Source organism: Martes martes (genome assembly GCF_963455335.1).
Source record: "Martes martes genome assembly, chromosome: 9".
NCBI classification, from domain to species: domain Eukaryota; kingdom Metazoa; phylum Chordata; class Mammalia; order Carnivora; family Mustelidae; genus Martes; species Martes martes.
Window position 1 is genome coordinate 26,074,546 of NC_137896.1, and position 25,186 is coordinate 26,099,731.

A 25,186-nucleotide genomic window follows, 5' to 3' on the forward strand; every position below is an offset into this window, starting at 1 on the left:
ATAAAACTATAAGCTCCATGTTTAGTACAAAATAAAATTATTAAAATTATACTGGTCAGGATAACTAAAAAGAAAATAACAGAAGTCTGCCTCCCTTGCCATAAGGCCATTAGAGACTCTTTTTTCTTCATCTTGAATATTATTATCAGTTACTGTCTGGAGAATGTAACTTTAAGGTCCTTAATGGAAATTACAAACCATTCAGTCATAGATGTTGGTCTCACATGACAAGCTGTGTTGCTTTTTCACTTTGACAGTGGTACGAGTTATCAACATCATCTGGGAAGATCCTCTCCAATAGGACAACAATCCAGCCAATTGTTAGAATACTCAGATGTGGACTTTGTCTCCTAGTCTGAATCAATGACACACCTTCTCAGAAGGCGGCTTCCATCATCTGGCCACACGATGGCGTAATGAGCCTGGGGAAACCAGCAAATTCTTTGCATCTGATGTGCTTTCCATTGTATCAGGTCAAGGGTTCGTCTTAACCCCTAAATTCATTGACCTCGAAGGGCGAAATACCATACTTGCTAAAATGGAAATTAACTTTAATTTTCATAGAACCAAGGCAAGGCTGTTGATCACCATTAACCAGTTTTGATATGTTAGCCAAAGAATTCTTTAGGATAAGTTTCATTCATTTTACTTTTTCCGGAAAACTAGGGACAATAAGGAGTGTGATAAGTTATTGGTATTTGTAAGGTCTTATGGAGCTCATGACTTAACATAGAAATAGAATGACTCCATCTTTTAGATTCTAGATATTCAGGAATTCCAAAGATTGGGATGATATAATTCAGTAAGACTGCTCATCATTTGTGCATCTACTTTAGCCAATGGCAACACTTCGGGCCATCTAGAAACCATGCATACAACTACTAAACAGAATTTCTTATCTTCTGATGGTGAATATTCATTCACCCCCCAGGTTCTAGGTAATGTGGGCCCCAGTGGGCTTCCTTGAGGTAACTTAGTTGTTTCCTATAAAGAAATGTTCTGATAAACAGCACATTTGTATTCTTTATTGATTTGGTCCTTATACAAGAGTGGTATAATTCCAAGACTTCCACTGAATTCATTTTGTTTGAATGATATTGCTGCTTAGGTGGCATGAAAAGCTATGTATGCACACAATTGGGGTACAGGAATAATACCATGGGGTAATCTCCATATTCCTACGGTGCTTTTCTTAGCTCTCCTTGATTTCCAATTATCGAAGATGGGGGAGTTGCATATTTCTGAAACTGTGAGTAGGAGTCTCTGGATAGTAGTAATAGGGCTTCAATTTCCCCAGTCCAAATCTTAGGAGACATTTTTGTGCAAATTCATTTCCTTCAGAGAGCTTATCTCATCCTGTATGAGTTCTACAAAGAATTACATAAATCTGTTTGGGAAATTTCAATGACTCTAATAAATTAGCAATTCATTTCCATCCATTTCTCATGGATGTTAGAAAGCTCTTTTCTTCCAGATAGTATGTAGGCCTCACACACAAATTTACTGTCAGTAGAGATATTCTCTTTAGGACTGGTGGCTAATTTAAAAACTCATGTAACAGCTAGAGTGCGGCTGCTTGGCCGATTTTATGTTTGTAACAATACAGCCTCCAAAATCTCATGAGAACTTACTGTTGCATAATATGCTTTAATATTCCCCTGTGTGCTTCTCATACAGGATCCATTAGTGAACTATATTAAGTCAGCATTGGGAATAGAAATATTAGCTATAGCAGCCCGAGGATGGGTATCTTCTCCTAATGTGAGGAGTCGTGTGAGGCAGTCGTGTCCACTACTCATTTTGGATCTGAAAGTAGAACAGCTGTGTTCAAAAGTTCCACCTGACTAGAATAACAGTATTAGACAAACTGTGTGCCCATTCAACATTAACTCTCCATTCTCCTCTTCTTTCCCCCTTCCTAGCCCCTGGCAGCCATCATTCTACTTCCTGTCTCTATGAGTTTGACTCCTCTAGTACATAAGTGGGAGCACACAGTATTTGTCCTCTTGTGACTGGCTTGATTCGTTTACCATAATATCTTCACGATTCATCCATGTTGCAGCATATGTCTATCCTTTTTGAAAGCTGAATAATATTCCATTGTATGTATATGTAACATTTTTGTTTATCCCACCTTTTGGCTGTTGTAAATAATGCTGCTATGAACATGACTGTACCAATATCTATTTGGATCCCTGCTTTCATTTTTTAAAAGTATGACCCAGAAGTGGAATTGCTGAATTATATATTAATGCTATGCTTAATTTTTTGAGGAGTCCCCATATTGTTTTCCATAGGGCTGCATCATTTTATATTCCCATCAGCAGTGTACAAATTTCCAATTTCATCATTGCCAACACTTGTTATTTTCATTAAAAAAAAATCCTAATGGGTGTAAAATGATATTGTGGTTTTGATTTGTATTTCCTTAACAATTTGTGATTTTGAGCAAATTTTCATGTGCTCTTGGTCATTCGTAGATCTTCTTTGGAAAAATGTCTATTTGAGGTCTTTGTCCATTTTTTTTTTTTTTAGATTTTATTTATTTATTTGTCAGAGAGAGAGAGTGAGCACAGGCGACAGAGTGGCAGAGGGAGAAGCAGGCTCCCTGCGGAGCAAGGAGCCCGACGTGGGACTCGATCCCAGGACGCTGGGATCATGACCTGAGCCGAAGGCAGCCGCTTAACCAACTGAGCCACCCAGGTGTCCCGGTCTTTGTCCATTTTTAATCAGGGATCTGTTGAATTGGAGGAGTACTGTATATAATCTGGATATTAATATCCTTATCAGATATATGGATCATTTATCAGATATATGATTTGCAAATATGTTTGCCTTTTCAATCTTTTAATAGTGTTATTTGATACACAAAAGTTTTACATTTTGATCATGTCCAACATACCTATTTTGCTATTGTTATCTGTGCTTTTGTTGTCATATCCAAACAATCATCCCCCAATCTAATGTCATGAAGCTTTTTCCCTATGTTTTCTTCTAAGAGTTTTGTAGTTTTAGCTCTTATTCTTAAGTATTTTTATCAATTTTGAGTTAATTTTTGTATATGGTATGGGGTTGGGCTCCAATTTAATTTTTTTTGCATGTGAATATCACTTTCCCAACACCATTTATTGAAAAGACTATTCTTTCCCCATTGAATGGACTTCACATCCTTGTCAAAAATTACCTGAGCATATATATGAGGGCTATATTTCTGGACTCTCCAGTTTATTCAATAAATAAAGACAGACAATATGTGTCTGTCTTTACCTTTTTTTTTTTAAGGTTTTATTTATTTATTTGACAGAGAGAGATCACAGGCAGAGAGGCAGGCAGAGAAAGAGGGGGGAAGCAGGCTCCCCACTGAGCAGAGAGCCCGATGCGGGGCTCGATCGCAGAGGCTTAAACGACTGGGCCACCCAGGTACCCCTTCCACCCCCACCCATTTTCTTTTTTTTTTTTTTCTTTCCATTTTCTAATTGGATTGTTTGTTCTCAGTCCTGCTCTCTCTTCTTTTCCTCTCATCTGGGACTTAGATGATTTGAACATTAGCTCTTTTGTTATTGTCCCACAGGTGCTTGAGAATCCACTTGTTTTTTGTTTTTTTTTTCAGTCCATTTCTCCTCTGTTGCTCAGATTGGATAAATTCTATTGGCCTTTCCTTAAGTTCATTAGTTATATCATTTATCACCTCCACTCTATCACTGAATGCCTCCAGTAAATTTTTAAAATTTCAGTGATTATATTTTTCTTTTCTTGATATTCAGTTTTTTAGTAGCTTTTATTTTCTTTGCCAAGCTTTCTTACTTTTTATGTGCTTCAAAATAATTATTAATTGCTTGAAATATTTTATGATGACTGCTCTAAAATACTTGTCAGAAAATCCCAACATCTGATTCATCTTGGTATTGGTGTCTATTCATTGTCCCTGGTCCTGCCCCCCCCCCCCATTCATGTTGTTATTTTCTTGTTTCTTGGCAAGAGTGATTTTTTAAACATTGTGTTCTCGACATTTTGGTTATAATATTATGACACTCTGAATTCTTCTTCTTCTTCTCCTTCTCCTTTTTCTTCTTAGCAGGCAATCCTCAGCTGAGACATAACTTGAGGCTGGGGACTTGTATATATTTAATCTCCCCTTTGGATTATGCTGGTAAAGGAGGGTGGAGGAAAAGTAAAGTGCTTAGGAGCCACGATTTACACTATGTTATTCAGTCTCCATTAATAGTGGGTGGAAAAGGAGGCTCAGCTACCCCCTAGGCTTTGTTGACACTACTTTGCAAGAGAATCAAAGCAACCCCTGCTTCTGCCATTTAGGAGATGGAAGATTACCTCCCCATAAATCCCCACCAACAACAGCTGGTGAGGAAGTCTGAGCACTGCTTTTATAGAGAGGGGGTGAAAACCATGGGTAGGGTGGGAAAACCTTTTGAAACCACAGGGAAAGGAGGACTGAGATTTTTTCCATTAGTGTTATTGGAATAGGGTGAGTATTGCCAAGATGGTTTTCTGTTGTTAGGCTACCCTTTCCCTAGTCTTTTGGCCAGGTATAGGCTTTTTTTTGGGAGAGTGTTTCTTCATTCATTTATCTGTTGATGAATGCTTGGGTTGTTTTCATGTGTTGGGTATTGTAAATGGTGCGATTAATAGGAAGTGCAGTTATCTCTTTGAGATAGTAATTTCACTTCCTTCAGATGTATATCTAGAGGTGGAATTCCTGAATCAGTTGGAAGGATTATTTTTAATTTGAGAAACCTCCATATAATTTTCCATAGTGCCTGTCCCAGTTTACATTCCCACCCATAGTGCTCAAATGATTCGCTTTTCCTCATCCTCACCAGCTCTTGTTATCTCTTCTCTTTTTTGATCGTAGTGATTCTAGCCAGCGCAAGGTGGCATCTCATGGTTTCGATTTGCATTTCCCCGATAATGAACGATGTTAAGCATCTTTTCAGGTACCTTTTGACCATTTGAACATCTTTGGAAAAATGTCTACTCAGTTTATTTACCCACTTTTTAATTGGATGGTTTGTTTTTTTTTGTTTTTGAGTTGCATGAGTTGCTTATATATTTTGGATATTAACCCCTTATCAGATAGGTGCTTTGCAATATTTTCTCACATTGTAAGTTGCCTTTTCATTTCTGCTCTGCCTTTAATTCAGTAATTGAAATAGTTACTCTTCCTCTATTTTTTCGAGTGTTAGAGTTGCGTGTAGTGGGATGGCTAGTACAATTTCATTTACCCTCGGGAGGACTAGTCCAGTTCCATTCGCCTTGTTGTGGCGAGATGTGGCAATCCTATCTTAGACTTTTGAAAAGAGCCTTTTCATTCATTTCCAGACTTCCATTCAAAAGACTGGATCCCGCCCATCCACCTTCCACATGATTCCCTGGAGTAAAAAGTCAGTGTGGTTTCCTCCAAAAAATCCTTTCATTCTCATTTCTTAAGAGATGAGCACTGAATTCTAAACTAAATTTATTATATTGAACAGTGAATCACTCTCTGATTTTTAGTGTTTGATTATGTTTTTGTCTAATCTCTCATTTCTGTCCTTCCACTCACAGGAAGAATGGAAAATCCCAAAGGTATATACTGTCAGACAGATTTCATTTCTTTTTTTTAATTTTTTTTTATTAGACAGATATCATTTCTAATCTAGGCTCTATGTCTCATCAGATGTGTGGCTTAGGAATGTTATATCATCTCTTCAAATTTTCTTGTCCTCATCCGTGGAGTGGAAAATATCATCTAACGTCACAGTGTTGTCGTAAGTGTTCAGATCTAGACCATAGTATTTAGTACAGAAACTGACATATAGTTGATTTATGGCAAATATGAACTGCCTTTATCTTTGCCTCATGTCTTTCCCTTCCTTCTACCACTTATACTTCCCCTTCAGTTGATCTTCTCCATCTTTTCTTTGATCATCATTGTCTTTCCCTTCTCTTTTCTTAGTCCTTGATGCCTAGTATTGGATTGGATATGCAGTAAGTACTACTGACAGAGCTGGACACTCTACTATCAGGATGATAGACACCAATGTTGAAGAAAGGACTCCTTATTTCTTATATTTATGTATTAGTTTTCTCATTGCTTGCTTGATTCATTCACTCATTCAAATTTGTCTCACACACATTTGCCGACTGCCTCTAATTTGCCTCTGTTTCCTTTTGGGAAGGAAGGTGCACTTTGACATGGGTGCCTCTGGCAAATCTCCCACACTTACACAAAGTGCCCAGTTGAGATATGTGATGCATGTTATCCTTCTGCCTGGCTGACCCCAGGTATGTCTCATCCCTTTTAGTTCACTGCACACAACCCTGGCCCATTTCCAAAACTAATAAAAGGCAGGACATTTCTCTGCTGCAGTGATCTCTGTTCGGTCCTCTGCAGCACAGTCTTCCATTCTCTCAGGACATGTCAATCATGAAGCCCTATTTAATGACCATTTCCATCCTTCTGATCCTGGTTCGTAAGACTCCAGGTAACTCAGGCCTCTCTCAAAGGTTCTGGGGTCTTGCATGTGGTATTGTTTTCTTAGTGACCTCTGAGATGACTCCCACTCACATACCACAGGCACTACCTATGGCCTTTCTGGTCTCAGATAGATTGTGAATGTTACTCCCAAGGTCCATCTCCTGTCAAGATCTCCCCTGATTCTGCTCTGCCAAGACAAATTTAAGAGGCTGCTCCTCCTGCTGTACCTGGCATAGTGGAGTATTGAAGCATGAAGAATTTTAGGTGGTGCTGTTGGTAGGAGGGGAGTCTGATGCATGCATTAGATGTGAAAGATTGGATGTAATTTGGGGAGCTATCAGAGGGAACAATGGTAGTTTGGGAGAGTGAGTTGTGGTAGGGATGGTATATGAGGGAGAGAGAGAGAATAATATCAGAAAAATGAGTGGGCACGAGAGAGGGTGAAAATTCTATTTACAGGATTGGGCTGGACTGATGTTCTGGTGTAGTCTTGAGAGAAAATGGGATTTTTTTTGAATGGAGCTGGAAGTGGAGTTGGATAGAACTGAGTTATGGTGAGGGTGGTGGTTGGGCTGTGTTTTGGATTGATGCTGTGAATTGGGGATGGGTGGCTTGGCTATTGTCTTGTTTGTGTTAAATTTTATAACTGAGACTTAGGTGGTTAAAGAACAGTTGGAGTTAGGTCTTAGGTTTAAGTAGGTGTGTTATCAAACTGGGGATATGTGGGGTTTATCTGGGCAGAGATTGCCTTAGCCTGAGTTTGGGGGTAATTAAGTTTGAGAAAGACAGTTTCATTCATCACAACAGAGCTGTGGCTGTTGAAATGGGGAGAATGAATGCTGCACGAAAAATATCTGGGGGTGCCTGGGTGGCTCGGATCATGATCTCGGGGTCTGGGGATCGAGCCCCACATTGGGCTCTCTCCTCAGCAAGGAGCCTGCTTACCCCGTCTCTCTGCCTGCCTCTCTGCCTACTTGTGATCTCTCTTTCTCTCTGTCAAATAAATAAATAAAATCTTTAAAAAAAAGAAAAATATCTGGTAATATTTTCAAATTCTTAAAAAAGTTTCTAGAGTGTGATTTTCAGGAGCACTGGAAAGCAATAAATGTAACTATAGGCAGTGAGGAAAGACGAAAGCAGGAGGCTGGAATGTCCTCAAGTGTCTCTCCTCAAAACTTGGCAAGTACAGAGAGACATGGGAGTAATCTAATCCCAGCCTTATAGAGAACTAAAGTCGTCTCTCCTTTCTTGGGATTGAGTTCAGAATCACTGCTTTTTCCTCTTTCCCCTTCTCCTCCCTCTCCTATTCCTCCTTCCCCTTCCCATCCTCTTCCTACTCCACTTTCTCCTACCCCTTATTTCTCACTCTGTATCACCTTCTTTACTTGAGAGACACTTGTTCTCATTCAGTAAAGTTCAGTTTCCACGTTGGAGCAGCGGTAGAAACCACAGGTGGGTTTGCAAGTAACAACAACAAAGGAAGACATCAATCTATGCTTCAAAAGTTGTACATAGTGTTGCTTCCTTAGTAACCATTTAATGCTTTCACCTGGCAGAATTAATGGGCAGGAACTGTTCTGGACAAACTTTTCTAGGATAATCAGAGTCATTTTTTTTCCTTTCATCACCCCAAACATATGCTTTGGAAATTCAACTGTTTGAAAGCCATGACTCTGTCTTTTTTTTTTTTTTAAAGATTTTATTTATTTATTTGACAGAGAGAGAGAGATCACAAATAGGCAGAGAGGCAAGCAGAGAGAGAGGAGTAAGCAGGCTTCTTGCTGAGCAGAAAGCCCGATGTGGGGCTCGATCCCAGGACCCTGAGACCATGACCTGAGCAGAAGGCAGAGGCTTAACACACTGGGCCACCCAGGCACCCCTAAAGCCATGACTCTGTCTTTTAAATCTATGTATTCCCAGTGCTGAGGTGAGTGCTTTGCACAGAGTAGGTTTCAGTAAACATTTATTGAATGAGTGAATATATAAATGACTTATACCTAAAATATATATATAGGTAGGAAGAACCTCAGAAATGAGGTAGGGAAGGATCATGTTTGAGATGCACGGGTGGCAGAGAAATCATGTATTACATTGCTTTTGGCTTTGGATGGAACTGTTAGAAAGACTCTAGGGCATATGTTTTGTTTTTCAATTTTTGATATTTTAATTTGCTCCTAATACAAGTCCAAAGTGGGAAATGAGCTGGGCAACGTCTATGGGTCAATGTGAGAAAGTCAGGCAGTGTTATGGCTCTCAATTCAGGCAGGAACAAATGCATATTTTCTGGGACACTTGTGCCAAACACCTTTGCTGTTGCCTCTCCTCAGACCTATCAAATCAGAATCTTTAGAGACCTGATGTGAGTATACTTAACAAGTCTCCATGTTATTATAAAGTATGACACATCTTATTAACAGCCTTCACAAATACAGTTGAGATCTTCTGATCTCATGCCAACACTCTCATTCCCATTTCTCACATTGGGAGACTGGGCACAGAGTACAAAGAGAAGCAAAGCTGATATTTCACAGTTGGTCTCAAAATATGGAAAGAGTCCAGATGTCCATTGACAGATGAATGGTTAAAGAAATTGTGGTTTATATATGCACAATGGAATATTACTCAGCCATCAAAAAGAATGAAATCTTGCCATTTGCAACGACATGAATGGAACTAGAGGGTACTATGCTAAGAGAAATAAGTCAATCAGAAAAGACAAATACCATATGATTTCACTCATGTGACATTTAAGAAGCAAAACAGATGAACATAGGTGAAGGGAAGGAAAAATAAAATAAGATGAAAACAGAAAGGGAGGCAAACCATAAGAGATTCTTAACTCTAGGAAAAAAGGTTGCTGGAGGGGATGTGGGTGGGTAGATGAGGTAACTGGGTGATGGGCATTAAGAAGGGCACTTGAAGTAATGAGAACCAGTTGTTATATGCAACTGATGAATCACTAAATTCTACCCTTGCAATAATACAGTACATTGTTAATTAAATTGAACTTAAGGAAAAAATTTTTTAAAGAATTTAAAAATTAAATTACAAGAAAATCAATCAATCAATCAAATAAAAGCAGGTCTCTGACTTCAGTTTGGAGATGGAGGGATGATCAAAGGTGATTTTAACTTGATGTGGGTATTAGTTTGTAGTGATGCAGAACAATACAGGGTTAGAACACCTGCAGGATTGAGAAACTAGAAATATGTATAACAAAATCTTTGTTTATTTAGCCACAGTTAGCAGAATCCTTCTGCATCTGCCTTGACCTGTTTTCCACATGGAGACAGTGAGGGAAAGTTCAGCTTGCCAGATTCTCATTCCTACAAAGAGGAGATCTTGGGTGTCCTGGCTTCCATCCACTGCATTTGGGAGAAAATGAAAGTCCACCAGTTCAAATGTCAGCCAGAAGAGTGTGGGTGTCACTCTAGCAAGGCCCCCTGAAGACCTCCTCCTTTTTAAAGTAGGATGGTGCCAAAAGAGAGGTTCCACCCAGCAATTGCACTACTGAGTATTTACCCCAAAGACAGGTGTAGTGAAAAGAAGGGCCATATGCACCCCAATGTTTGTAGCAGCAATGTCCACAATAGCCAAACTGTGGAAGAAGCTGACATGCCCTTCAATAGATGAATGGATAAAGATGTGCTGTATATATATATAATGGAATATTACTCAGCCATCAGAAAGGATGAATACCCAACTTGCGCATCAATATGGATGGAACTGAAGGAGATTATGCTGAGTGAAATAAGTCAAGCAGAGAAAGACAATTACTCACATGATTTCACTTATTTGTGGAACATAAGGAATAGCATGGAGGACATTAGGAGAAGGAAGGGGAAAATGAAAGGGTAGAAATCAGAGCAGGGAGACAAACCATATGAGACTATGTACTCTGGGAATCAAACTGAGGATTTTAGAGGAGAGGAGGGTTGGGGGATGGGTGAGCCTGATGATGGGTATTAAGAAGGGCATGTATTGCATGGAGCACTGGGTGTTATATGCAAACAATGAATCATGGGATGCTACATCAAAAACTAATGATGTACTGTATGGTAATTAACATAATAAAAATTTATTAAAAAAAAAAGAAAGAGAAGCTCCATGATGAGGGTGAGAATTAAAATAGAAAATGCAGGGGGCACCTGGGTGGCTCAGTGGGTTAAGCTGCTGCCTTCGGCTCAGGTCATGATCCCAGGGTCCTGGGATCGAGTCCCGCATCGGGCTCCTTGCAGGGAGCCTGCTTCTCTCTCTGCCTCTGCCTGCCTCTCTGTCTACTTGTGTGCGCGTGCTCTCTCTCTATCTCTCTTAAAAAAAAAAAAAAGAAAGAAAGAAAATGCAGCAGTACCATGACATTGGAACATGGATGAAGGGGTACCATTTTTTACCTCCTTGCTCTGGTTAACCAGCAGGCTGGCTGATGTAGCAGCCTTCCCTGGGCTGGAGTGCCAATTTCTGGGACAGTTCATGTACATACCAGTGCCAAAATGCTATGGGATGTCTACCACTAAGGCATTTTCTTTTTTACTTTATTTCTCCTCACATTCTCTGACTTCATCTAAACTTGGAACATTTTACATTCTTTTGTCAAAAAATTTTCAAAATGTTCTTTTTCCATGCAGAAATAGTGTCAGACTTGCTTATCCAATTTTTATTAATGTGGGTGGGCACTGGAGTCCTCTGCATGCTTAGCACTGAGTACATGGCCTGGAACAGAGTGAGTGTTGATGAATGGGTGTGAAATGGAGTGCTAAGCTATGGCTTTTGGAGTATGTACTGAGCTGAAGAAGTCCTTATACCTGAAGACATCATTCAGGAAGATGCCACTCTGTCCTAGAAATCCTACCATATAGAGAGTCAATGTGACACACAGAGGGAAGTGCATGGGCTTAATATCATAGAGAAAAGAAATTGAATCCTACAATGGTCAAGTACAAGGTATGGAAATGTGGACAGAACAAGAGTTCTCCATGAGCCTCAATGTCTTCATCTAAAGAACAGAGATAACAATAGTTTTTTATGAAGTTTCAATGAGATAACATTTGCAAAATGCCTGACACACAGTGGATGTTGGACATGTGACAGTGATTGTTGGTATTGTTTTCTTTGGCTCCTTTGTCTTTGAAAGCTCCAATAAGTAACAAATACTGTTGATGACTAATATTTATAGAAGGCTAAGTGTCAGGAACTTTGTCACTGGGGCATTTTCAGCTAAGGAACCTATATACACATGCACATATCTGGATGACAGATACATAGCTATCAATACTCATGAATGGGTTTTAGCCATATGTGGAAAGTGTGTGGTAGAGGTCTGTACAGTGAGCACATGTATATATGCTCAAGTGATGTGAATATGGATGTGCATACATGCCTGTGTGTGCACATCAGTGTGCTGCACATGTTATATGGTATCTGTTTCTGTGGGGCCAATGTACAAACATGAGTGGTACATGTTTGCTCAAATGTTTAGAAGCACAAAGGCATGCAGGGGCTCAAGTATGTGTGCCCTGCCTCAGAGTGGAGCCTGGCTGTCTCTGATAGAGCTCTGTGTGAGGAGCACACATCTGTATGGGCACTTGAAAGCATGTCCAATATGTGCTCACAGGAGCTGCCCTTGAAGCCCTGGACCCTCAGGAGGACTTTTGTATCAACACACTGCCTAATATTTCATTACTTCTTTTTTTAAAAAAAGATTTTATTTATTTATTTGAGAGAGAGACAGCGAGAGAGCATGAGCGAGGAGAAGGTCAGAGGGAGAAGCAGAGCTTGGAGCCTGATGCAGGACTCAATTCCGGGACTCAGGGATCATGACCTGAGCAGAAGGCAGTTGTTTAACCAAGTCACCCAGGTGCCCTATTTCATTACTTCTTATACTTCTTATACTTATACTTATTATGCACCAGATACTCTCCTGAGCACTCTATATATGCTAATCTAAACATCACAAATGGTAAGAACTTGGCTCTATTATGACACCCATTGTGAAAATAATGCAGTGATGGGCCAGAGAACTGAACTAACTTGCTTAAGGGTGAAGAGCTATAATGACAGAGCCCAGATTTGAACTGAAGTGGTTTTTACTCTGGATCCTGTTAATATCCTCAGGGTTTGTTCTCTTTAAATCATACTTCCCCATTCCTATCGTCACTGCTGCAAGGAAACTAAACATGGCTATCTTTTCCCTAGGTGGCTTGTTCAGATCCCAATATGGCAAGAGCCAAGAGCCTTGGATTCCATGTCAGCTTTACCATGGCATGTGCAGAAACACCTGCAGAAAAACTGAAACTCAATACTTAACCTGCCCAAATGATCAAGAGTGCTGCCTGAAACTTTCTGTGAAAACAGCCCGTTCTAACAGTGTGAAGGATTATGACCCTGACTTCAAACTGTCAGTTACAAACACTTCAAGCTACTCTAAAATCTGAATATCACCAACTTACCCCCCTCCTGGAGTGATTCTTCCCTCATTCTGGAACACCCTCTCCATAAAAATACATTCCATCTCATGCGTGTGTCTTTCATCTGTAAGCAGTCATCACTGGACAGGGGAAGGTTAGGCTGGAGCTGGGGAGTTACAGAGTATAGGAAAGGACCCTGACCAAGAAAGAAAACAGGATTCTAGAACATCTCCATAGTGCTGAGGGTGCCAAGGAAGGAAGGAGATCACATTTCTGCTCTGTTTTGGTACCACCAAAAGGGTTGTGATTCATTCTGGAGGCTGCAGAGGGATGCATGACAACTAGATTGAGTCTAGATGATCCCATGAATATATAGGGGAGATCGCTGAGTTCTCTGAGTAAACACTGAAGGATCTGGACAAGGACTAGAGGGTTATCTCTGACATCTAGAGAACCATCCTAGTCAGTTTGGTATGATGTGGTGTCCTCAGGAAGAACCAGAACCAGACAGATGGAGGGCTAGAACTGAGCATAGGAATCTGTTGGACAAATTAAGGCAACATTTTCTAAAGGGTAGAGCTGTTGGAAAGTGGACTAAGCAGGTTTGTCCCCCAGCATTCTCCCAGTGTTGAGTTTGGAGGACCATTTCTGGGTGTGAGACAGAGATGGTTGTAGTTATGGTGTTAGAGAGGGATTTGGAACAGAAGCTGGACACTGTACTCAATAACCTTTAAGTTCTTTCATTCCTAAGAATTTAAGGATATTGTTTTTCCACTCCAAACTTAGTCACAACTAATAGTTGACATGCCATGGAATTTTCTTTGTGTTATGTATACTCCTCTTCCATGGCTAATGTTTCATCTCTCCTCCTCTTTGGATCCAAACTTCTAGAACCAATGTTCCCAACTAAGTTCTCTAAGTTCCAGATTCTTAATCTCACTTCAGCTAAGAGAAATCTGACTTTTGTGTATACCACTTCACTGAAATAGCCCCAGTTTTGCCAATGCCTTCTTTGTTGAAAAACTCAAGCATTCATCAGGTTTTACCATTTACCACTTTGCCTCTAGCCACTATTTCAACATTATTTACCTTCCTCAACGCCTTTGTTATGTTTGCCTTGGCTTCTCTCTTGAGTGTCCTTTCCTAGTCATTTTTGGGGTTTCTTCTTCTGCCACCTGCCCCATAATATTTCTTTGTCATCTTGCCTATTTTCTCTCTTTTTCTCCAGACACTCTCTTGAGTGTCCTTTCCTAGTCATTTTTGGGGTTTCTTCTTCTGCCACCTGCCCCATAATATTTCTTTGTCATCTTGCCTATTTTCTCTCTTTTTCTCCAGACACTCTCTTGAGTGTCCTTTCCTAGTCATTTTTGGGGTTTCTTCTTCTGCCACCTGCCCCATAATATTTCTTTGTCATCTTGCCTATTTTCTCTCTTTTTCACCAGACACTTTACCTGCATTTCCCATTATTAGACAAATGATAATTTCAGCCCAGACCAATGGATCAAAGGCCATGTACTCACTAAATGACCAAGTTATACAGCTGGATTTTAATTTTCATGGGACTTAGAAGTTTGGTGGGAAAATTTAATAATGTTTATATCTTTGAGATTCACTGACACTCAGAGGTATTTTTCAAACAGGGAATACGAGCTTGGCAGAAGCCAGGTTTTAAGAAGGGACACAAATTTTCTGGCATAAGTAGCATGATTAGACAAAACTTTTAATATTTATAAGACAGTATTTGTCCCAGGTTCAGCACAGTAGTTGAAATGTAATATTTCAGACTTTTTATTTTAGCAGTTTTGGTAGAGGGAAATGATTGTGTAATTCTAGGCTTAAAGCACAGATTCCCATTTCTTTGGGTTTTGCATGTTTTCAAGAAAGAAGCATGAATGTGGTCAGAGGGGTTTGTTCCCTGTTCTCCATCTCTGCTCAGAAGCTGTGTGATCTTGGGCAAGTTCTGTATTTACATGTTCAACCCAGACAACATCTCTGAGGCCCAGACTCCCATACTGGATTATGTATTTGCTAGATTCTCTTGGATTACTCAGCCATCACAGACACAAGTTCCCAAACTGAATTCCAACTCTGTTTGTCTGGCTTTTCCCAATCAACACCTACAATTCACCCTGTTGCTCAATTCAGAAATGTGGACTCATTCTGGATCCCTCAGTTCATCTCAGCTCATCATGTCCAAATCACTAAAATGTGCTTTTAGTTCCAACTCAACCTGATCTCCATTTAATGATGAAATCAGCTTTTGCATAACCAAAAGGAGAGGGTTCACTATTCTTAAAAGTGAAAAAAGTCAACTAATTAAGAAGCCCTTAATGTCTCATTCCCTTGAAAGTACATTTTTACTCTTTTAAGGATCTTCCATGCCATTCACCTTTGCTTTTCTCAACAAGTGATGCGACTTCCTTTGTTCAAATGTGTATTTGTCTGTACTTTGATTGCTATTAGAACTTTTATCAAATAGTGTCTTTAATGTTCACTATTTCAAAAGGTCCATGTCATCCTCCCCAGAAGTCCACTAGTTTCTCTCATTGTTCCTTCTCCAGTTTCACTCTCTCCACAGCTCATAAACACAAGTCTTACAGGGATTTTTAGATACATTAAATTATAAGAGAAAACCTGTAATTTTGATGTATTAAACATGAGGTTGGAGTGATTTCAAGCCCCTGCCTGATGGGATTTCTACTTCTTCCTTCCTGAGAAACAATTCTAATAAATGGCAGACATTTATTTTAAACTTTTGAGTCTGGTCATTCTTATGCAACAAGTTGGCATAGTTTGTAAGATCCAAGGAAGTGTGGAGGTGGAGTGCAGGATGTGGACTGAATTCACACATGGCCTTACTTTCAGGTCTTCCTCCGTATTTCCCTTCGAAGGCCCAGAGGTTCCATGCCTCTACACTTGAGCTCGAAAAAGCTTTGTATTTCAGGTTGGGACTATAAACTGAGTTCAACCATGTATTTTGGCTGTCTGTTAACACTTACCACCTATACCTGAGAAAATTCAGGTCTACTGTTTTTTGGGTAAGACTACTCTGTGGGGTTATCAGTCAAATGGTCAAAAAGAAAGTCTCATCTCTCTTTAGCTTATTTTTTTTTTTAACATTTTATTTATTTATTTGTCAAAGAGAGAGAGAGCGCGCACCAGCAGGCAGAGTGGCAGGCAGAGGCAGAGAGAGAGAGAAGCAGGCTTCCTGCTGAGCAAGGAGCCCAATGCAGGACTCGGTCCCAGGATCCTGGGATCATGACCTGAGCTGAAGGCAGCCGCTTAACTGACTGAGCCACCCACACGACACTCTTTAGCTTACTTTAAATGACTATAGTATCACTTACTATAATGTGGAATTTCTAGCCAGAGATTATCTCCGAACTAATATTGTTTTCCTGCTTTATTCTTAGGGCAGGATGTTCCAAAATATTTAAGAGAAAAATCTCGAAATCTCCCATTTTGACAGAAAGTAGTCATGAAATTTATGGGGAGAAGAAGTTTACATAAGGAAATAAAAATTCTAAATTCTCTCCTTTATAGGTATATCTACAAGAGGTTGAAACATCATTAATGAACCCAAAAGGGGGGGGAACCTATAAACCTTTTCAGATACACATAGAATACACATCTCTGACAAAATAATAATAATAATAATAATAATAATAATTTGTATTTGTATTCAAAACCAACCTATTTCCAGAGTCTCTGTATGCTTCCAGATTTTCTACAGATTGACTCCAGATATTCTTTGAAACCTGTCTCACTATAAGATTAAGGCTTCAAAACATTCTTACTATATAATTTTTTACTGTTTAAAAGAAATAATGGAACATAGATGCTATTCCATTTAGATTAAATACACTAAAGATGGGGTGCCTGGGTGGCTCAGTGGGTTAAGCTTCTGCCTTTGGCTCAGATCATGATCTCAGGGTCCTGGGATTGAGCCCCACATCGGGCTTTCTGCTCAGCAGGGAGCCTGCTTCCCCCCTCTCTCTGCCTGCCTCTCTGCCTACCTGTGATATCTCTCTCTCTGTCAAATAAATAAATAAAATCTTTAAAAAATACACTAAAGACTTCAGCAGATTCACTGTTTTATGGAAATCAACTCTCTTGTTGTCCAAAAACATAATAGATTAAAAAAGAGAACTTCTACTCAGAGTATGTTTAGGATTATAAAGGGCAAAGGGGTAGAGGAAGTGAGTGTATTTTAAACAACAAAAAATGAGTCTAGAAGGAGGCAATGAGTACATGTTAACATTAAATACATGTAATGAACAACTCTGTGCTACATGTAAGGTAGTCTCTATTTTAGAGATCAAAGAATTTATTCTTTTCACAGACAAAACAAACACCACCCCCAAGCAAAAGTATTTTGGAGCATTACATATGCATTATAAGTTTTTTGAAATAAAGTTATGTTCAGAAAGGCACCATTCAATCACAAAACTGTTAAGAAAAATTATCTAAAATTTGGAAATAAATAAAAGAGATGACTGGTGTCCTTTCAGTGGAGTGCTGAACATGATCTAGTAGGTCCTCCTGGGATTATAAAATCTATTAGAGGTGTGTACAATTAAGTAATTTTCCACTGACTAAGCTATTTAAAAATTTTGTATGGGTAGAGATTAAATCATAGAAAACTGATGTAATTGTAAAAAAATTCTTTTTTGAGAGTCATGCAAACTATTCCCTTCCATAACAATGCAATGGGACAGATGCAATTGTTGTGGTCGGACACCCTTGTTTTCTGTTTCGTGGGAAAGAGTTCTGAATGTTTTAGTTCATTGCCCTTCAGGATATTAAACAGGTTTACATTTGCAAATTTGCAAATTTATTTTTTTTTTTTGCAAATTTATTTCAGAGTTCATTGGCTGATTATAATTAATCAGTTTCTCTGAGCCAGTCTTAACATCTTACTGGTTTCTTCATTCTTCATGAGTTGAACAAAATCATTGAAATATTTCATTTTATGTTCACATGTTACAGGTTTTTAACTTTAAGAACTTTATACTATGCTTTATGTTTCTTCACAATAAAGACATAAATTAATTACATAATTACATAAATTAAACTGTTTTTAGACTAATAATACCTTTTTTCTAGTAGTTATAAAATCATACAGACAATTTAAATTTTGGCTTGATAACAACCAAGCTATAGACCAGTAACTGACAAAGTAGTTGGGCCTCAGTCAGGGTCTCCTCACTGGATAGGACCACTCTGTTATCAATTTGTCAGTCTTTTATTTAACAGTAGCATTTTCTGTGTTTTTCTTTTCTTTTTTAAAAAGATTTTATTTATTCATTTGACACAGAGAGAGCACAAGTAAGGAAGAGGGGCAGAGGAAAGAGAAGCAGGCCCTCTACCAAGCAAGGAGCCCGATGTGGTACTAGATCCCGGGACCATGGGATCATGGCCTGAGCCAAAGGCAGACAGACACTTAACCAACTGAGCCATCTAGATACCCCTTTCTATGTTTTCCTAAAGGAAAATTCTTTTTTTTAAAAGATTTTATTTATTTATTTGACAGACGGAGATCACAAGTAGGCAGAGAAGCAGGCAGAGAGAGAGGAGGAAGCAGGCTCCCTGCTGAGCAAAGAGCCTGATGTGGGGCTCGATCCCAGGACCCTGGGATCAGGACCTAAGCTGAAGGCAGAGGCTTTAACCCACTGAGCCACCCAGGCGCCCCAGGAAAATTCTTTTTTAAAATAGGGCCAGAAAGATATTAAGTGGATTTTCTGAATATTTTAGTTTGTCCTGTTTTCATTTATTATTATTATTATTATTATTATTATTATTATTATTATTATTATTTTAAGTAGTCTACATGCCCAGCATGGAGCCCAATGTGGGGCTTGAACTCATACCCTGAGATCAAGACCTAAGCTGAGATCAAGAGTCAGATGCTTAACCAACTGAGCCACCCAAGCACCCCTTAGCTTCTTTTTTATCTTTGAAACTCCAGCTATTTACAGAGTGTCTGGAATACAGTTGGTTTTCAGCATGCATTTGTGGATAAGTGAAAGAAATTAACAATTTTTCATTCTTGATTTCTTTGCCTATAAAGTTTTTAAAAATTTACTTTTTATATTAAATTTTTAACATGGGGTTTATTTCCTCTTATGTTTATGAGAGGCAGGAATATAACTGCACTTTCCTGATAAGTAAGCCCAAATTTATAGCTCCTCTTTTTCCCATTGATTTTCCACTTATGTCCATCATATGTTAAAATTCCTTATATACGTGCTCTATTTCTGGGCTCCCTATTTTGTTCTATCAGTCATTATGATTATCCCTGCATCAATATTTCTCTATCTTAACAACTATAGTCATATAAATAGTTCTAATATATGGAAGGGTAAGTCACCATCCTGTTTATTTTCTTTCAGAAGTTCTTGGCAACGTTTTTTAATTTTATGTTTTAAATTTTTTTCAGTGTTCCAAGATTCATTGTTTATACACCACACCCAGTGCTCCATGCAATACATGCCCTCCTTAATAACGACCACCAGGCTCACCCATCCCCCCACACCCCTCCCTTCCAAAACCCTCAGCTCGTTTCTCAGAATCCACAGTCTCTCATGGTTAGTGTCCCCCTCCAATTTCCCCCAATTCACTTTTCCTTTCCTTCTCCTAATGTCCATGTTATTCCTTATGTTCCACAAAGGATCTTTAAAAACATTTAAAAAAAATTATTATTTGTGTTATGTGAGACACCACAGGATCTTTTAATGACTCCTAGTGGAACCACATCTGAAGACATAGCTCCTAGGTTTGCCAAGGTTAATTAAGAGAAGAACATGTAGGGCTTTAATGGTCACACTTGGAAGTACATACCATTTATCTCTTTATACCACTGATCATAATTGCATTGCCAAGAAAACCAAAAGACTTTACTAAAAATTCTTTGGCTTTCTGAGAATTAGAACAACTTATGGCCACCATCTTTAAGCAGAAGGCAGGCTTTAAAAGCTGCTACCACCTCAAAGGGAGATGTGTTCCCTGACTTCAGATTTGGCCAGGAGGAACACTGGGAGAGGTGAAAACTTCTACATAAGTGTCCATAGAGAACAATGACAATAAAGATTTTTTTCCCAGAAAATTTGTGCCTCATAAATAAAATGTCCCTATTTTTACATTGGTGACACCTGTCATACCTGAGCTATCTGGATTCAGAGTTTGGATTGTCATGCCAGTGACTGTTGTGTGTCTTCTATCCTTCTCTTTTTTGAGTTTGAGTCTTTGTTGTAGTTGTTTTGTCTCTGCTTCATCATTTTATGTCTAGTGTGTGTATCAGGGGAAGGAGCAAAGAACTTGTCTTTTGGTTTATAGGTCACAGTTAAGAGAAAATAATTGTGAAAACTGATTACCTGGAGATCCTGGATTTTTGAGCTGGAGATAGTGACCGGAGAAGACTCTGGCTTGTCCTCTCAGAGGAGGAGGAGTGTTCTGCACATGGGCGGTGGGGAGAGTGAAACACATATTTGGTAGGCTGGCAAAGAGCAGCTAGGTAATCTTAAATTCATAGTATTTTTTTGTGTTCATAGGAAGATGACACATTCCAGCCTCCTTCATAGTTAGTTAGCTAGAGGTCATGTAACTAGTTCTACCAATGGAACATGGACAAAAATTAAATATGCCACTTCAAGGCCTTGCTCCTAAAAGCTCTGGTGAGTCATCTGCTTTCCCCATCTCCCATACTGTGCAACTGGAAGCAAAGTATTTAAAGACGACATGGCCTCAAAAGGGGAAGAATCAAGATGCCCAAGTCACCACTTGGAATCACCATTCTGAGTTGTCTAGGAGAGTCAGCTGACCAGGAATGGAGTGTGGTGTGAGCAAGAAACTAACTTTATTTTCTTGAATCAATGAGTTTTCAGGGTTATTTGTTGTAGCAACTAGTATTAATAAACTTCCCAATCCATTATTTTTTAAATGACCCAAGAAGGATATTCCAGACACTCCAATCAAGGACAAAGAAATCATCCCCCATTGTCTGGTTCACTCCAGATTTTTGACATTCCATTTTTATTTATAAGTGAGTTCTGTTGAATGTATTAGATCACCTCAATTTGCACTTTCATGAAGTAGTTATCTGTTGGATGGGAGGATGCACAGGGGCTGGCTGGTGGATTTTCTTGGGAGATAACGGAGTTGTTTGGGGCAGCCGATGGTTTTTCTTGCTAGAAATTTTACCCTTTGTCACAGGCTTTCTTTTCTTCCCTCTCTCTTTTTTTTTATTATGTTCACTTAGCCAACATATAGTACATCATTAGTTTTTGATGTAGTGTTCTACGATTCGTTAGTTGTATATGACACTCAGTGCTCATCACAACACGTGCTCTCTTTAAGAAAGAGAAAGAGTTCACATGCAAGTGGAGGGGAAGGGCCAGTAGGATAGGGGAGAGAATCCCAAGCAGGCTCCATGCTCCAATTCTCACAATCCTGAGATCAGATCCTGAGCCAAAATTAAGAGTCAGACACTTAACCCACTGAACCACCCAGGTGTTCCATGTTTTCTTAACCAAACTTTCAGTATTTTCTGTAGCCTTCATAATTGTTGCAGCTACTTTTTGGTCTCTACTGTCCGGAAAGCAGAAAGGAAAACCAGCAATGACTCAAAGTTATCAATGAACCAATCATCATAATAAATGTAATAATGTAATAATACATGTGAAGAAGGATCTGTAAACTTAACTGTGGTCAATAAACATGATTATGTGCGTAACACATCTAGCCCAGGCCTGATGTATACCTATTTCCTTGTATCTCAGACACATTTTCTTGCACATTTCAACACTTGTGAAATTCAGAGGCACTGTACCATCAATGTTATGAGCACCTTTTTAATCACCACACATTTAAATAAGTTGTAAGTTATATACTTACTTAATCGCTTTGAGAAAAATAACCAACACTATGGTGTCAGGTCTGGGATCGAGCCCCACATCAGGCTCCCTGCTCAGCACTCTCTCACTCCCCCTGCTTGTGTTTCCTTTCTCACTGTGTCTCTCTGTCAAATAAATTTTAAAAAAATCTTAAAAAAATAATTACTGATAGGTGAGGAATTATTATTGCCATTTTGTTGTTTTGTTTTGTAGTTTGTCCCTCTCTTTCTCTCATGCTGTCTTCTTTTGTTATTTGCTGATGTTTTTGTAGTAATTTGCTTTGACTCTTTTATCTTTATCTTTTGTATATCTACTACGGGTTTTGTTTTGTTCTTTTTGAGGTTAGTTTGAGACTTGCATGAAATATCTTGTAGCTGTGATTATTCATTTTAAGTTAATAACAACTTAACTTTAGTCTCACATAAAAACTTTGTACTTTTATCCCCCTCCACACATACTTGGTGTTCTCGTAGTCGGAGTTTGCTTCTTTTTACATTGTGTATTCATAACAAATTTCTGTCTTTTAACTTTTTTCCCCCAAGATTGATTGATTGATTTAAGTTTTATTTTACTTTTTCAGTGTTCTGAGATTTATTGTTTATGCACCACACCCAGTGCTGCATGCAATACATGCCCTCCTTAATACCCACCACCAGGATTTACTTATTTATTTGAAAGAGAGAGAGCAAGCATGTAATCAAGTGCCAAGCAGGGGGAGGGGCAAAGGGAGAGAATTTCAAGCAGGCCCCAAGCATGGGGCCTGAGGTGGGGCTCAATCCCACAACCCTAAGATCATCCTGAGCCAAAATCAAGAGCTGAATGCTCAATTGAGTGAGCCACGAAGGCACCCCTCTTTAAACTTATATATTACAGTTTACATTAATTTATGGACCTCTTCACTTTTATATTATTTTGTATTTGTCTATATATTTATCTTTACCAGTAAAATGTATGCTTTCACATTGCTGTTTAGTGTGTTTTCATTTAAATTGAAGAACTCCCTTAAGCATTTCTTGTAAGGCAGATCAAGTGGTGACAAACCTTCTCGGTTTTTCTTCATCTGGGAAAAACTATCTCTTTTTCACTTTTAGAGGATAATTTTGTTGGGTATAGTATTCTGGTAGCAATGTGGGCTCTGGGCAGTTCTATTGGCTAGAGTTAGCATTAGTGAAAACTGCAAGGATCTTCAGTGGGAAAAGCTTCAGGTGTTTAGAGTGGCAGTGAGGGCTGCTTAATTCCTTGGGCAAAGGGTTCTGGGGTCCTTCTTCTTTCCCTTTTCCTTGCAGATGGAGGTAGCTGCTGAGGAGATCCCTTTTGTTGCTGAGGTTTGCTAGGCTGTGGGATGGGGTGATGCAGGTTAAATGCTTCCTACCCTTTTCTATGCAGGTATTTTTGGTTTTTGTGCTCCACTGAATTGTTGTAGCTTTTTCATTGTACTCTTGTGGTCCCCCAGAGCTATTTGTATCAGTGGAAACTTATTAAATGTTGTTGTTGTTGTTGGGGGATGAGTACTGGGATCTCCTACTTTGCCATCTCCCTACATCGCTCCCTGACTTTTATTTTTTACCTTCCATCTTTTCCTCCCTTTCCCACCACCCCCATTTCCCCTCCTATATATTTTTTCCCTTTCTTTTGTTTCGATGGCTAGTACAGTGCTAGATACACATTAAGTATTACTGATTAATGTGATATACTCCTGACAGGAGTATAAAGAAATATATTTTTTAAGTTTCTTTTTTCCCTTATAACTATTGGATTTTTTTCATTATTTAGTTTACTGATTGATTAACTCATTCCAATTTGTCTTATGTAAAATACAAACTGGCTCTAATTTTATTGTCTCTTACTGGGAAGGAAGGCCCACCTTTGTGTGGGAACTGGCAAGATCCTACATTCACACAGAGTGCCAAGATGAGATATATAATACATGTTATCTTTCTGCCTGGCTGACCTCAGACATATCCCATCCTTCTTAATTCACTGCCCACACCCGGGCTTACTTCTGAAACTAATAAAGCAGGACATTGCCTTGTTGAAAAGATATCTATTCTGTTCTCTGTGTGTGCTCTTCATCCTCATTGAATCAGTCAGTTATGAAGCCCTATTTAATGACCATTGTCATCCTTCTTATCCTGGTTCCTAAGATTTCAGGTAACTCAAGCTATTTTCAAAGATTCTGGGGTTCTGCATATGGTTTTGCAATTTTGATTACTTGGTATAAGACAGCTTGGAGATGTTAACCTCAAGTTTTTATCATTCTGGGATCTTACTGGTTTTGTATTGCTATGATTCATTCAAGGGTTTGGTGCTCCTGGATAGAGGTGCTCCAATAGAGTATTGGATATAGAGCATATTAGGGTAGCAATATCATTGGGATGAGAGATTGAGACATGGTTTAGGTGTGAGGAATTGAGTCCAAGTTGAGGACTTATAGGATCGATAAAGGGGTTACTTTGGAGACTGGGAAGTGAATTGTGCAGAAAAAACAAGACCTTTTGGTTGGGATAATGGTAGAAAAATAAATAGTAATTCAGTGGGAGTGAGTAATTGTATTTATGAGATCAGGTTGGGTTGATGGTTTAGGATACACTGGGCTGGGATTATTTGTGGTTGAATGAATCTTGCAGTTAAGTTGGGTGAAGGTGAGAATTGAAGTAGATGGAATTTCCATGTGGACTGGTTGTTTTGTTAAAGCTAGATATTTGTGTTGGGTGTCTTCATTAGTGTTATGTTTGTCTTGGGATAGGGGATTGGGTGGGCATAGATGGAGGTAGACTTGGGGTTTGGAGTTAGGTTTTGTCAGGTGTTTCAAAGAGACTGAATGTGAGGTTGAAATGGATAGAATTTGTATCAGGCTAGAGTAGAGGCTCATTGGACCTGAATGAGACATCTGAGTTGATCACAGCAAGGCTGTTATTAAAATGGCCATCAATTGGCTCTGGATTAAACATATCCAATGTCCTTTTCCCATTTTTCAAAGACTTCCTTAAATGTTACTCTCATGGACTATAATAGCCCTACATGTAAGAAAAGAGTGCAGCTAAATGAAATCAGGGTGCTCAAATGTTTCCAGATCCCTTCAAATCTTGGCATTTAAAGTAAACTAACACATCAGAATACAACAAAAGGCAACAAAAACATCAGAGAATCTTTAACTATCCCTATAGAAAATCAAGGTTGTTGCTTCCTTCTTGGGTTTAAACTCAGTTACCTTGTTTAGCTTTTCCCCTTCTTCCTCCCCCTCTAGTTTTCCTCTTCTATCATTCTTTCCTCATTACCACTGGTTCCTCCTTGCTTTCCATCTTCCTATCCTCCTCCCCTTCCTTGACCTATTTCTTATCCCCCTGTTCCTTAAGGTATACTTGTTACCATGCTTGGTAAAACACTGGAGTAGTTATGGTCACTGCAAGTGGGTT

At 39.0% G+C, this 25,186-nt stretch overlaps 1 protein-coding gene across 1 annotated transcript; it reads left to right on the forward strand.

Moving 5' to 3' along the window:
* Positions 1–6,415: 6,415 nt before the first annotated feature.
* DEFB116 (defensin beta 116) lies at positions 6,416–12,906 on the forward strand (the record flags this gene model as incomplete). The annotated part of the gene is made up of 2 exons (XM_080813253.1): positions 6,416–6,482; positions 12,668–12,906. 2 exons carry the CDS (start codon positions 6,416–6,418, stop codon positions 12,904–12,906), a joined length of 306 nt encoding a protein of 101 aa, XP_080669379.1.
* Between the last annotated feature and the right edge of the window lie 12,280 nt (positions 12,907–25,186).